Here is a 15,441-nt window from a genome sequence, read left to right on the forward strand (position 1 = left end):
TATAAAAAAAAAAAATATCCTGGTTCCTAGGTTTGGAAAGGGAAAGATCTCAGACATCCGATGACTGATTTTAGGGATAAAGGTTAAAGGCCTCTGAGGAAAAGAGAAAAGCGTCCTTTCCACTGAAGCTACCCTTTTGATAGCAGTAAAAGTTCTAGTTTACTATCTTATAAAAAAAAATTTGCTTTCATAGGATCCTGGAGTTCCCAGGGGTTGTGACAGAAGATCAACAAAGCTCTTTCCCTGTCTTCCTCCCTGTCCTTTCCCTGTTTCTTTCTCCAATAAAGGAAAGAAAGAAATGACGAACCAGTTAGCAGACTTCCAACTCTCTTCCTTCCCATCAAAAATTCACTCACCTCCCAGGAGAGGAGAAATCAAGTTCCTTTGATGAGGTGTGAGCAAGTTGTTCTGGGGTCCATCTTGCAACGCAGCTGGGGAGTGCAGCATACATATCAGAGGCAGGGAAGGAAAAGGGGCTATATATTGGCATCTGTAGAAACAATGAGAAAAATGGTATACCTGTCACCACAAATCCTCTCAGAACAAAAGTACAAATAAACTTGTAAATTTGTGTTTAAAAAATTTACTGTATGTAGATAAATATAATTTGCTGAGCATTTTCTATGTGTTAGATGCTATGCCAAGCAATTTACATGCATTTTCTCATTTAAACTTCACAATAAGCTTATGAGGTAGGTACTATTATTATCCCTATTTTATTTTATTTTTTTTAAAGATTTTATTTATTTATTTGACAGAGATAGAGACAGCCAGCGAGAGAGGGAACACAAGCAGGGGGAGGGGGAGAGGAAGAAGCAGGCTCCTAGTGCAGAAGCCTGATGTGGGGCTCGATCCCAGAACGCCGTGATCACGCCCTGAGCCGAAGGCAGACGCTTAACGACTGTGCCACCCAGGCGCCCCTATTATCCCTATTTTATATACCATGCTATCAGATTGCTTTTTAGTTGCTTTATTTGTATTTATGCTCCTGCTCTTTCAGCTAGTTTGTGAACTCCTGACTGGATATCATTTTACTTTACATGGGAGGATCATCTGGCTGTGGTATTTCTTGTCTCATGATTACCAGGGCTGATGTGAAGGAAAGATCTTCTCACGCAGCAACTATTTAACTCTTTGTCAGTTTCTCATGCAGTCATCCATGCATTCAATACTTACTGACCCCAGCCTGCCACACCCTGGGCCAGGCATGCATAAGAGAGATGAAAAAGCCCTACAATCTTTGCTTTGATAGAGCTCCCCCATCTAGGACAGTCTGGAAATTTCTCCCTTCTTTTATACTTAAACTCCTTGAAAGAGTGTCTGTATTTACTATCGTTGATTCCCCTCTTTCCATTCCCCCTCTTTATATTTTTATAAGATAGAAAAATGATTTTACTTTTTTGACATTTAAATAATATTTATTTATTTTTTGAAGATTTTCTTTATTTGTCAGAGAGAAAGCACGCGCATAAGCAGGGGGAGCAGCAGACAGAGGGAGAAGCAGGCTCTCCGCTGAGCAAGGAACCTGATGTGGGACTCCATCCCAGGACACTGGGACCATGACCTGAGCCAAAGGGAGATGCTTAACTGACTGAGCCACCCAGGCATCCCAAAAATTTTTATTTAAATTCAAAAAATTTAACATATAATGTATTACTGATTTCAAAAGTAGAGGTCAGTGATTTATCAGTTTATATAATGCCAGTTCTCAAAACATCACCTGCCCTCCTTAATGGCACCCAGTTACCCCATCTCCCCCCCTCCCCCGGCCCCTCCAGCAACCCTCAGTTTGTTTCCTATGATTAAGAGTCTCCTATAGGTTGTCTCCCTCTCTGATTTCATCTTGTTTTTTTTTCTTCTCTTCCCCTATGATCCTCTGTTTTGTTAGAACAATGATCTTAGAGACGCCTGGGTGGCTCAGTTGGTTAAGCAGCTGCCTTCGGCTCAGGTCATGATCCCAGGGTCCTGGGATCGAGTCCTGCATTGGGCTCCTTGCTCAGCAGGGAGCCTGCTTCTTCTTCTGCCTCTGCTGCTCCCCCTGCTTGTGCGCTTTCTTTATTATTTATTTACTTATTTATTTATTATGATATGTTAGTCACCGTACAGTACACCCTTAGTTTTTGACGTAGTGTTCCATGATTCATTGTTTGCGCATAACACCCAGTGCTCCATGCAATACGTGCCCTCCTTAATACCCTTCACCGGGCTAGCCCATCCTCCCACCTGCCTCCCCTCTAAAACCCTGTTTGTTACACGGATGCTTGTGCGCTTTCTCTCTCTCTCCGACAAATAAATAAAAACTTAAAAAAAACCAAACAAACAATGCTTTTAATGTAATAGAGTTTTTAAAAAGTTCAACCAATGTGGTTTCAAACTCCATGCTGCAATTAATCTTATTTTATTTAAAAACTGAGCTACAGCCATTTGTGACAACATGGATGGACCTAGAGGGTATGATGCTAAGTGAAATAAGACAGAGAAAGACAAATACCCTATGATTTCACCTATATGTGGAATCTAAAACACAAAAGAAATTAATAAACAGACAAAAAAGCAGAAACAGACCCATAAATACAGAGAACAAACCGGCTGCTAGAGGGGAGGGGGATGGGCAAAATCAGTGAAGGGGAGTGGGAGACAGTTATGGAATAAGTCATGGGAATAAAAGGCACATCAGAGAATACAGGCGACGGTATCGTAATGGCATTGTTCGGCGACAGATGGGGGCTGCACTTGCGGTGAGCACAGCATAATACATAAACCCGTCCAAGCGCCGTGTTACACAGCTGATACTAAGGTAACACTGGGGGCAACTGTGCTCAGGTAGAAACAATGTTTTCAACTGAGATATAATTAATGTATTATAAAGTTCATCCTTTGAAATTGTTCAGAAACTCAGTGGTTTTAGTATATTCAGCGTGTGCATCCGTCACCACTGTGTAATTCCACTACGTATGCCACTGCGTAATTTTTGTCACCCTAAACTGGTTATGAGGTCATTATGAGGCACAAATACATAATGCGTTTCGTAAGCTGGAAAGTACCAAACACATGTAAAGGATCTTCTTACAAATTTTGCTCAGTAGAACCCTTACTGGTGAAGACTGTGAATCAGGATACGTACCAGTGATCCTGGGGTCTCCAGCCCACGTCTTGATTGTCTTTCTTCTTTGAAGTGCATCAAACTTTCCAGAGGGGAGATAGCAACTTTTATCTGCCCCTGGCACTCTCCACTGAAGTCTGTGATGTTGTACCAGCCACAGACAAACTGGAAGCCAGAAAGGAGAGGGGAGAGGTCCACCGAGGCAAAGCCAATCACCCTCTCCTCATCTGTGGGGGAAAGAGAAGAGCTGGGCAGTGTGGCTGGGCAAGGCTTCCGTTGACATTAGATGCTACGCACAGAGAAGCTGATTCCGGGGACTGTGGGGTAGGGCAGGGGTTTCAGTGATTCCAAAATCAACAGAGAAGACAGATAATGAGAACGAGAGAGACAGCCTGCTTTCATTATCATGAATTCCCTTTTTGTATGGCAGGGAAAAGCTAGCAGAGTTTTGTTCTCTTGATATAGGCAACTGGAAAACAATCTTTTTGTTTTTTTTTTAAAGATTTTATTTATTTATTCGACAGAGATAGAGACAGCCAGTGAGAGAGGGAACACAAGCAGGGGGAGTGGGAGAGGAAGAAGCAGGCTCATAGCGGAGGAGCCTGATGTGGGGCTCGATCCCGTAACGCCGGGATCACGCCCTGAGCCGAAGGCAGACGCTTAACCGCTATGCCACCCAGGCGCCCCAACTGGAAAACAATCTTAAACAGCAACATTTGTTTTCCCTACGTTATCATGTCTCAGTGATTTTCCTCAGGGCAGTGGGTCTTGAAAGAAATCATTTGAAAGACCATCACCCTTGGAATTATGAGGGATTTGCATTTTCCCATTCATACTTGTCTGTATTTCTCAAATTCTCTGTAACATATATATGTATTATATTTAATTAAGAACAAAAGTGATACAAATCACAAAAGAAAGACAAATAACCCCCTGGAAAACCAGTACATGGTGCAAAATAAGAGCCTGGACTCAGGCTTGTAACAGGGCTGCCCTTAATGAGTAAGAAGACCCCTTCTTGACTGGACAAGTGACCATGCAATGACCTTTGTTCTCAGACTCATTGTTTCTTGTTCCTCATTTCTGACATGGAAGTAGTTAGAGACAAACAGGCCCAAGTTCTTGTTTGTATAGGCTCCATTCCCTATAACGAATAGCAAAGGCTGACTACCAAACATGGGGCACAATTCTCAATTTTCACTTTGCTAAATAAATCAAGGAATGCAAATTTTTAAGAGGAGTGGTCATTAGTTTTCCCAGCTTCTTGTCCATGCCGCTGGTGACACTGCACTCATTACACACTGTCTAACCTTTGTTTAGACAGCTTGCTCTTCTTTAGACTGGGACCTACCGAAAAGCCGAGACCAAGTATCATTCTCCTGATGTGTCCTACACTCTCCACTCCCAGCATAAATCTTCCCACATCATGAAGAAGTTGATAAACCACCACTGAGAACACAAGCGAACTGGCCATCGTAGAGTGGGACAGAGAAGCAGGGCACCAGAACAGCTACTCTGAGTGTGCCTTTGATCTGAAACACTTTAACTCCCCAAACCTCTAGTCTCATATATACAATGAGAAGGACTGAACCAGATTTAAGTTCCTCTTCAACTTGGACAGTCTTTAAGAGTCTAGGAACATTTGACATTGTGTTCCTCAGAGTAGGAGTCAAGTAATTCTTACCCAATGGGAGTGAAGAATGATGGCTAGAACCATTAATCTGCACTCCAAAGATTTTTTTTTATAGCTTTGCAAAGACAAATAATCTTGCTTTATTTGGTCATCCAAGCATAACCTGCTCTTGACAGATTGTAACTTTAAGTAACATGTTGAGGGTTTTCCTAACACCAAAGCACTACATCTTAAACATACCTGAGGAGAAATCAGGCTAAGTTGATCATTGAGAAAAACAATAGCTTTGAAGAGCTCAGTTTGATATCATATTTAGCGGGACAACCCATCATTCTTTCTTTGTAGTTTTATGTTCCAATGATCTCAAACTTACTTCATACTCTTTCTTTAGTCCAGACTTTTGTATTTGCTGTTGCCTCTGACTATACTATGTCATGCCCCTTTGTTTCTCAGCTGAAGAATGCTCCAGGAAGCCTTCTCTGACATCCTCAGTCTGAGTTAGATATCCCCTACCAGAACACCCTATATTTGCCTAATCCTACTATCCCCTAATTGTCTGTCTCCCCGCCGAGACACAAGCTCCATGAGGACAGAGACCATGTATGCTTTATTTTACCTTTGAATCCCTAGCACTTACCATAGTGCCTAGCATAGAGTAGGAACTCAAATATTTATTGAACACAGCTTGGTCTGGTTTGCATAGCTGAGGCTGTGTGGAAAGGATGGAGTGAAGGGAAGAGAGGCATCAGCCTCCACTGAGAGACAGAGCTAGGTAAGTGTGGTCAGTTGGGTCTAGCAGTTTCCCTATCTGCATATATAACAGGGTTTTACAGGATTCTCTAGGGGTCTTAGAAGATAGGGAATGTATTTTGTTCTTCTCTATACCGAATAGCCCTAGCACAGTACCTGACACATAGTAGACATAATAAAAATAGCTCCATTTATTAAGTACCAATTATGTGCCAAATAGCTTATAAATATTATCTCTAATCCTTATAAAAATCCTGTAGGGCAGGTACTATTATCCTGATTTTATTAATAAGGAAACAAAGGCTCAAAGAGGTAAAGTGTTTTGGCTGAGGTCATGTAATTTGTAAACGGCAGAGCCAAAATTTGAATCCAGGTCTGTATAAGGCCAAAATTATTCTTTTTTTCTTGTTACAGTAAGTGCTGAACTGAGGCAAACCCTAGTTTGCTTGACAGTCGCTGGAGTACTTCAGAGAGGGTGAAGCCTAGTTAAATGCAGCAGGANNTCCTTGTGTTGATTCAGAGAAAATGGATTTATGATCAGTCCCTGCCACATTTATGAGGTTAGGTGGGGGACGTGATACCCCAGGCAGGAGCATGGGACAGATCATCAAAACTGGATTCACAGCATCATTTCCAAACAGAAGCACTAGAGGAGAGACAGGGAAGTCAATTTCCTTTACACACTGGCTACTCTCAGGTCTTTATTAGGCTCTGGGGTTAGCTCTGAAACTTAACCACTGGCAAATAAAAACTGTAATGCTGTAGACTCAAAGCAACTGAAGGTTTGGAAACGAGGCCCTAGTTATGAATGTTAAAGGAGCTAGATTTATAGGAGGGATTTACTTAAGACAAAATTTTCTAAGTATAGAAGTTGTGAGATAGCTGGATGTCCTCATCCACTCACTCTTCCCGTCCAATGTTACTAATGAATCGCTGGACACTACATCAAAAACTAATGATGCACTATACAGTGGCTAACTGAACATAATTAAAAAAGAAAAGGAAAGATGAGACTGTTCACGTTAAAAATAAATAAATACATAAAATAAAACGGGGGGGGGGAAAGAACTGGGTTCAAATCCTGACTCCACTAATAGGTATGTGACCTTAGGCCCCTAAACTTCCTTGGGCCTCAGCTGTTACTTTATAACACTGAATGAATTACATTTTTACCTTGCAGGATTAGAGATGTTTGTAAAGCTCTCAGCATACTGCCATTCACTAATAAGAACGATAAAAACTGAGATGGTTTTACTAAGTATCAGGCATTCATTTAATTCTACTGAGGTAGGTAGTATTATCCCTATTTCATAAATAAAGAAACCGAAGCAAAGAGAAATTAAGTCATTCACCCAAGGTCATACTACCTTGTAAAGGATAAGGACTGGTATCTGAATCCCAAGAGTATGGCTTTAGAGTCTGTGCTCTCAATGTTGTTGAATTATGCCTCTTAATAATGGTAGCTAAGTAAAACTAGGTTCAAGGATCATGATGTCAGCACTTCCATCTTGGGGAGAAAGACTCTAGTCTTATGTGCTGTTTAAAAACTCTGGGGTCTTGGTTAATAAGCCAGAGTCAACAGAAGGTGTAACATCATACAAAGGGGGAGAAATCACTTGGGGATGGCAGGCTGTACACTGTGACTGTTGAGATATAATTGGAAAGATTAAATGTACTTGGACTCCTACACTAAGTAAGTAGTCAAACAAAATAACATGACTTCTAAGGATTTAAATTCCCTAGGAGAATAATGTGGCCTTCCGCGAGATTCCCTCTACCACATACATGCGTTCCCTGCATCACGAGTGCCAATGGTTTCACTTGGTTAAAAAAAGAAAAGGATTGGGAAATTGTCAACAGGACGTGAACTTATTTTCACAGACAGACAGACATTCACAGAATAGAGTTCATACCTCCTTTATGCCAAACTTTGAAGACCAGGGTTTGTTGAGGGTCCAAAAGAAGCTCTTTTGATAGCCTATTAAGAAAAACCACCACCATAAATTAATGGTGTAGGAAGCATCTGCTGTACAAAACTTAGATTTGAAGAGTATCTGGTAGTTTGCAAAGCACTTTCCTAACATTTTCATTTCAACTTCATGGTCATCTTCTAGGATGTATTTTTACCTTCACAGTTAAAATGAGGGATATAAGCTCAGAGAAAAGTAACTTGCCAAGACTTGAAATCAGGCTCCCCTGACGCAGTACTTTCCCACCTAACAGTATCTGCCACATTCAAACTGTTTCTCAGGATGAGAGGGAGTGTAGAAAGGGAGCTCCTCAAGATGTAAGGAACAGTTTTACTGGAGCAAAGTAGGGAGTCTTTTTATCTGATGTGGAAAGGGGAATGGTGAGAAGGGAGGAAGAGGGGACATACAACATCCACTGAGCGCCTACCGGGGGCCGGGAATGGTGCCTAGAGTCATATACGTGTAATCTGCACAAAAGCCTGGACATGGGCACTATGACCCCTGCTTTACAGATGATAAAGGTGGGCTCAGAGAGGTGAAGTGACTGGCTCAAGGTCACATGAGAGTCAGGAAGTGGCAGGGCTGGGATTTAAAGCTTAGTTTGCTTGATTCTAAAGCCACACTGTACAGAAGCAAGGCACCAAAATAAGAGAGTATCCAATTTTCATACCAGATAAAGAAGCTGATGTGGAATTCAATGAACACCTCTAATATATTTTATATGAAGTGACTTATACCATTTTAAATTACAATGATTTGGAAAGTTCCACTCCAGGTGCCACTGCTTCAGGAGGAGATCCGGGGAAAACCAAGAGACTTAATTTTATTCCCTAGATACCCCTGGGGAACTGAAGAGAACCCCCTTTAAGACCAATGAGAGGCACTGTGATAAGGTGAAATAAGTACTGTGTCAAAAATCTGAATTCTAGCTGGTGGTTGGAATACCCACCGCTGCATTCCGGCTCTACTGTGGTCACCTGAGTGACTCCGGGAACTCAGATGTTCTGAGCCCTGGCTTTCTTACCTGTTAAATGGGATAATATTTTCTACCTACCAGGTTGCTAGGAATGTCAAATGAAACAATTTTGTGACAAAGCAATTGTAAACAGAACCATTACTCATTTTTCTTCTCATATTTCATTCCCTCTGCTACCAATAGACACTGTAACCTCCCTGGTCCACAGTCTTAACTTTAAAGTGAGGGGATGAAATTAGGAGACTGTCAATGTCCCTTTGTCAAGTCCACAGAGTTAAGCTCTGAATGAATAAATCATCTTCACTTAGAAGCTTAGCCCTCTAGCCTCCTGCCTTTTAAGGCAGATTTGATATTTTAGACCAAGTACCTGGCCATAATGGCAAGAATTTCTGCCATTTCCAGGAGTTCACCATAGACAGTACTGAGTTGTCTCTGTAGTTCTTGTTCCTGACTCAGGTCAGCCTCTCAAATTTCAAAACACTGGACATGTAAACAACTGCTGAGGCTCAATTAGGTACGTAAGCGCTGTGAGCAAACAGCAGCTCAGACACCATGTGGTGTGGCTAGTGTTGGTGGACAAGAGAGAATCTTTATAAAAACGTGATGCAGGATAAAGATAACAGCAACAGTAGTTATACTAGAACTCACATTACTTTTAATGACGATGAAACTGATCATGAAGAAAAGGGAGGGCGAGCCCTGCACCGCAGCACCGGGCCTGTATGTCAGCCCCTGACCTCTGAACCACACTGCCGCATGACTGACAGGACTCCACCTCCAATTCTTTGAGTCTTCCAAAAGAGATCTAACATTTGTTGAGTACCTGCTATGTACCATGACGTAATTTCCCTAAATGTCACCTAATTTGGACCTCACAATAACCCTGTAAAAATTAACCCCACTCTGCAGATGAGGAATCTGAGGCTCAGAGATATATGTCATTTGTTCACAGAGCCAGTAAATGACATGGGGTTGGAGGCCACATCTCTGCAGGTGCAAAGCCCAGGCTCTCTCCACTGCACCAAATCTTTTTCAAGGATATGCAATCCACAGCCTTTCCTGAAATTAGTTTGCTCTACCTTCTTCACCTCGATAAATAGTGTACATTCTTCAATACTCAGCTGAATAATCTTTTGTTTTCTCAGCTGAATTATCTTATTTAAGAAGTTCTCCCTGAACTTCTAGGTTAGCCTAAATTATCTTTCTGAGAGGCACTAGAATCCCTTTTTAGTACTTTTACAGCATTTGTCACATTCTAATGTATATTTTCCCAGGTAGATCACAAACAGCTCGATAGCAGGGACTATCTTAATCATCTTTAATTCCCAGTCCCTAGAACAGAGCAGTCTATATAAGAGGTCTTAACTGAATAATTTTTGAATTGTACTGAGCTCAAAAAGAGCTCAAAGAGAGTTAAAAAAAAAAAATACTGCAGTAAGACCTTTAAACCACTTCTAGCTGTGAATACATAAGCACCAGGATTAAATAACTGCTTGATAAGAAAAGCATTTTCCAGGTCTGCTCAATATTGTTGTGTCTGTTATACTCCTTGATCTGAGTTTGTCTCTTGGAATAATAAGCAGGTTCTGGAAGGCTAATGGGATATTATAAAATACAAACCTTGATTGCTGTTGAAAATTCCAGATGGGGGAATCTGTGTTTTCAACCACTTGGGTGTAGACAGGAGACGGCTCATCAGCTGTTGCAAAGGATACACAACAACTTGGTATCAGTACTTTCCGCTGTGTCAAGGGACTCCCTGAAATAGAAATAGAACACAGTAGAATGACTGACTTTAGGGTGCCAGAAAGAATGTGCTGGAAGCCTCTCATACAGGTATAAGTAGGACCATTCCTAGCTCTCTCCTACTTTGGGGTCTTTGTTGAGCTATTCCCTGTATCTGAAGTGTTTCTAGTGTCCTTTCTGCTACTAAAACTGTCCTTTCAAAGCTCAGTTCATAAATACTCCCCAGTGAGGGATGACTTTTCCCATCTCCTTATACTTTGTGGGATGATGGAAAATACTAGATTGAGAAGCAAAAATAGAACTGCAAAACGCCTTAGACTTAGAGATCACATGATCAATTATCAGCACTGCTGTATATATGCTGTGTGACTTCGGGCAAGGCCTCTTTAGGCCACAGCTTCCTCAAATGGGGCCTATGATACTTACACCTCCTAAGTGGTTATAAGGATTAAAAATAAATAACAGCAGGTAACATACATCATTTACTAAGTGACAGGTACTATTCTAAGTAGTATATATGTATTAACTCATTTGAACCTTCCAACAACCTACCCGTGAGGTAGATTTTATTATTATTCCCATTATATAAATGAGAAAACTGGGGTACAGAAAGATTAAACATCTATTAAGTGGTCACAAGTTTATTAAATAATAGAACTGAGAGAGTCCAATGCAAGATTCCAGCTCGAGTCCAAGCTCTCAGCCATTTTTTGTATTGTCTCTACCAGAGTAAAGAAACATAAAACACCGAGTACCGTGTTGGTGTTAATTTTTATAAGACCGGGTTTCCAGTGTGGGAGACTCAGTCATTCAATCTCTTCTAAAATAAAGTAAAACGGTTTTCTTTTCCTCCTTCCTAGGAGAGTAGCAGCATGTAAGCGTAAATTCAAACTAGGGGACTGTAAGGAAGCTATATGAAGGCTTTAAGGCTCTTCATTTCTTCCATTCAAAACCCAAACACAGAAATCAGAATGTGTATTTTTCACATTTTGCTAGGCTGTGTTTGAGGACCTAGAGCAGAAGTTTTTCTTCGGTCATCTCATTTTACCAAAAGATCATTTCTGTGTGTGTCTCTGTTTTACGGAGGCTGACAAATGTTGGTAGGGGGATCTGAGGTCCACCCAAGGAGGATGAATGTCCTGAATTACATTCATTACAAATTCAACCTTAACAGTTGTGAGAGGTAGACAGCATACTTTTCATATACATTCTCAATATGCTGGGGTGCTGGGTGGCTCAGTCATTAAGTGTCTGCCTTCGGCTCAGGGCGTGATGCCAGGGTCCTGGGACTGAGCCCCATATCGGGCTCCTCCCCTGGGAGCCTGCTTCTTCCTCTCCCACTCCCCCTGCTTGTGTTCCCTCTCTCGCTGTCTCTCTCTCTGTCAAATAAATAAAATCTTAAAAAAAAAAAAAAAGAAAAAGATCTCAATATGTTGCCTAAACTTACATGGGACTAGCGGCTACCATACCAGACAGCAAAGATACACAACATTTCCATCATAGGACAGAGTTCTTTTGGACAGTGCTGAATAGACTATGTAATACAGAGTCTGTATATTCCATAAGATCACTTTCAGCTCTAAAGTGCTGAAATCTCAGGATTACAGATGAAGAGAAAGGAGAAGAAAAAGAAGTATCTAAAACATAACTTATGCGATCAAGAGGAACCAAACCTCTCATCATCACTATTACCATAGGGCCTCTCAGCACACAGGATGTAAAATGGCTCGAGTGAGTTCCGTTTCCTATAACTGGATGCCCCCTGACATAGCTGCTCTCTCTCTTAGCCTTTCTCTCTTTCTCCCACTTTCCTTAGAAAGTCTCAAGCTTCTCAAAACTGATTTCTTCCACTAAAATGTCATAAATCCTCACAGCTAAGAAGAGATAATCTGCCTCTATGTTGGCAGCTCCCACAGCATTCTATAATAATTTGTGGGTCTGTGTCTCCCTCACTAAACGGAGAGTTCCCTGAATGCATGGAGTGGTCCCAAGGCCCTTATAAAAGCTTTGCAGACTCACTACTACCTTTGTCTGTAGACAGGTGCCAGGCTTGGAGGAAAGAGAGAAAGAAGCTGCCTTGTCAGTGTGCGCCAGCAGAGGACACCACATCCGCTCAGGGGAGCTCCGAGAGAGATCAGCGAGAGGACCAGCTGTGGTTCTGAGAGGCAGGACCCCAGCTTCCTGTGGGCTCTGCCCCTCATGTAGTGTGACATGTCAGGCCCTTCATTCTGGCTCTCTGGGTATCAGTTTCCTCATCTGAAACGTGCTCCCAAATCATTTCCCACAATAAAACTCTATGATTCTAGATGTCTACTAGTACTGTTCAGCTTTCTGGTTCATAGCACCCACCCTCCCCGTCCCACCCCACCCCTTTTATGGTTTGTTATGTTTGAAGATGCTATCTGCTAAAGGCCTTGAAATAAAACTACTATTTTGACTTTGGAAGAAGATTTTTTCCTTAGAAATATTTCTTTCAGCCAAACAGGCAGGTGACAAATAAGCTTGAGAAAGCAGGTCTGTCAGGTGTCCCTGGCTCTCTCCTTGTGGGTGGAAATTCAGGTGGGCCTGTTAACATTTCTGGAAAAGGTCAAGTTCTTTATTTTTTTTAATTTATTTTTATTATTTTTTAAAGATTTTATTTATTTGAGAGAGAGACAGCCAGCGAGAGAGGGAACACAAGCAGGGGGAGTGGGAGAGGAAGCAGCAGGCTCCAGCAGAGCAGGGAGCCCAATGGAGGGCTCGATCCCAGGACTCTGGGATCATACCCTGAGCCGAAGGCAGACGCTTAACGACTGAGCCATCCAGGTGCCCCTGGAAAAGGTCAAGTTCTGAAACACTTTTGGAGGCAGCCCAGAAGAAAGCCACTATACCTCCCACAGGTTGGGATACACATCAAGAGCAGTTATTGAGATGAACTTGAGATGAACTGGCTTTACCATTTTCACTAGAATTTCTGTGTTTTATATAAATACATGCATCAAGAAAGATATAATTGTTTCAAAGAGATTAAAATAACAACCCCTTATGTTTGGATAACACCTTATAGCTTACCAACTTTTCTTATATACTGATAACGTACCTGAAAATCACACAAGATAGGTGTCTCTATCCTTATTTCACAAGTAAGGCAACCAGGCAACAGAGGGGTGAAGTGGCTTGCTCACTGCACACCTGGCTAACTAGCATTTGTAAGGCCCAGCCAGGTTTCCTGACTACCTACTCCAGGGTTTTTCCATTGCAATAGGTCTACTTAACTCTGCTTGGTGAAGAGCTCCCCCTGTGGCCTGGAATGAATGCATGGTAACTTTCCTCTTAGTGACGCCCAAATGTGTAAATTAACAAAAACTTAGTCCAGTTACAGTACACCAACATTAACTGACACTTTCTCTGTGTCACACATGCCCAGGTGAGTCAGGTTTGGTTCCTGACCTGGGGGAGACAGACACACAGACAATTAAAGTAAGAGAAGACTATACCAAAAGCACAGGGAGCTGTGGGAACCCAGAGGGCCTCCTAACCCTGTCTGGGTAGGTTAAAGAGAACCTCTAAAGGCGGATGATACTGTAGATTATTTTGGTTTTTACTTAGTATAACTTAGATTAACCTAATAATTTTACCTCTCTGTTCCTCAGTGCCTTAGTCGTAAAACAGGTCTAGAGACACCTGTCATGTCTGGTGTAAGAATACAACTCTGAAGAGTATTGAAGGTGATTCATAAAGAAAGGGTCTTCAGAGCTTTCTCTAACAAAAGTATTCAAGAAGCTCTTTTATTTTCAGAACGAGGACCAGTGGGGACCACAGAAAGTTCAAAGCTGCCTCAGATTTAAGCTTTGCTGAGAGCAAAGCTCATAATCCAGGGCTGTCGATGACTTGTAGTATTTGCTGTGACTTATCCTCTGTTAAATTCCCCATAAGCAACTTGCCTGTGGAAGGCAAAGCAGGAAATGAGAGAAGGTCTTAAGGAGAAGGAGGCATTGGACGAAGGCCTCAGATTCATTCACATCCTCATTTAACAAATATTTACTGCTTATCATATGTCAGATGCAGTTCTAGGTGTTGAGGATTTAATAGTGTAAATAAAACAAAACAAACAAAACTCCCTGTTTCTGCAGGACTCATATTCTTCTTGGAAGGACAGAAAATAAACAAAACACACTATTTAAAGACTACAGACAAAAATAAAGCAGGAAAGAGGCTAGAAAATGTTGGGGAAGGAGCTACAATTTCAGATGGATGGTCAGGGAAGGCCTTGTGAGACAAAGTTATTTCACTAAAGACACGCCAGAAATTAAGAATATTCGCAGGAGAGGAACATCAGATTCAAAGGCCCAGAGACAGGAGTCTGTCTATATTTCAGAAAAAGCGAAGAGGGGCTAGCATGGTTGGAACAGGGTGAATGAGGGGAAGAGAAGGATGCCAGCTGGAGCCTGGCAGCTGGGGAAAGGGAGAAAGGAATCCAGGCTAAGAAAGGTGCGTGAGCATAGGCCCAGGGAATGGCTTGTTGTTTGTTGTGGTAGGAAAGCAAAGGAAGCCACGCGCTACTGGAGGAAATCACCACTGTGTCATTCTCAACCACTCTAAAATCATGTCGGTTAGTCTTAGTTGAGTCCCTGGTTGAGCTCAGCAATGTTCTTATCTATTTCTTCATGATTCTCGTAGCTTCCTTACAATGACCAGCCAAAAGAGGATCCAGCCAAAGAGGATCAATTGCTATCACGATCCCCCCATGCCCTCCCTAAGCAAGCCCAGAACATATACTTTCCCACTTTCATACCTTTGTTTAAGTTAAAATATCCACTTGGAGTTTTATCCCCACCTTTCTGAAATCCTATTCATTCTAAAAAGTTCTCCTGATTTCTCATCTCTCTGTTCTAAACTCTCTCTATATATGGTAGCGCCCTTTCGGCCTTCGGAACATTTTGCTTTATATATCATTAATGGTGTAGTTGCTAATCTTCGTAACAGGGTTATCAGCTCTTGGAGGTCAGAAACTATGTGTCATTTGCTCTGTCCTCTTTGTACCTGGCACTGGCCTTGCAGAGACTTACTACTTGCAAAATTGAACTGCCATTCTTGCGATGTAAGCACAGGACTGGGTGTGCAATATATACCCACCCTGGGTGAGACTGACTGGTAAAAACAGTGTAGACAGGTTTAACTGGCAAACACAGTCACATCTCATCCCTGAAAGGCACAAGGGTATACAGGAAAAGAGCATGGGCTTCAGATCCAGACATAGCTGGAATCAAATCCTGGTTTCCAG

General features: G+C 41.9%; 1 protein-coding gene across 1 annotated transcript in view; it reads right to left on the reverse strand.

Moving 5' to 3' along the window:
- The window catches only part of C2CD3 (C2 domain containing 3 centriole elongation regulator), a 123,493-nt gene that overhangs the window by 35,910 nt on the left and 72,142 nt on the right, over window positions 1-15,441 (reverse strand). The window contains exons 24-27 of the mRNA XM_040631318.1: window positions 10,053-10,191; window positions 7,400-7,464; window positions 3,125-3,330; window positions 357-490 (exon numbers count right to left, since the gene is read on the reverse strand). Of these exons, the coding sequence (XP_040487252.1) occupies window positions 357-490; window positions 3,125-3,330; window positions 7,400-7,464; window positions 10,053-10,191 (544 nt within the window). The remainder of the gene's footprint in view (window positions 1-356; window positions 491-3,124; window positions 3,331-7,399; window positions 7,465-10,052; window positions 10,192-15,441) is intronic.

Source organism: Ursus maritimus, unplaced genomic scaffold (genome assembly GCF_017311325.1).
Source record: "Ursus maritimus isolate PB19 unplaced genomic scaffold, ASM1731132v1 scaffold_16, whole genome shotgun sequence".
NCBI lineage: Eukaryota > Metazoa > Chordata > Mammalia > Carnivora > Ursidae > Ursus > Ursus maritimus.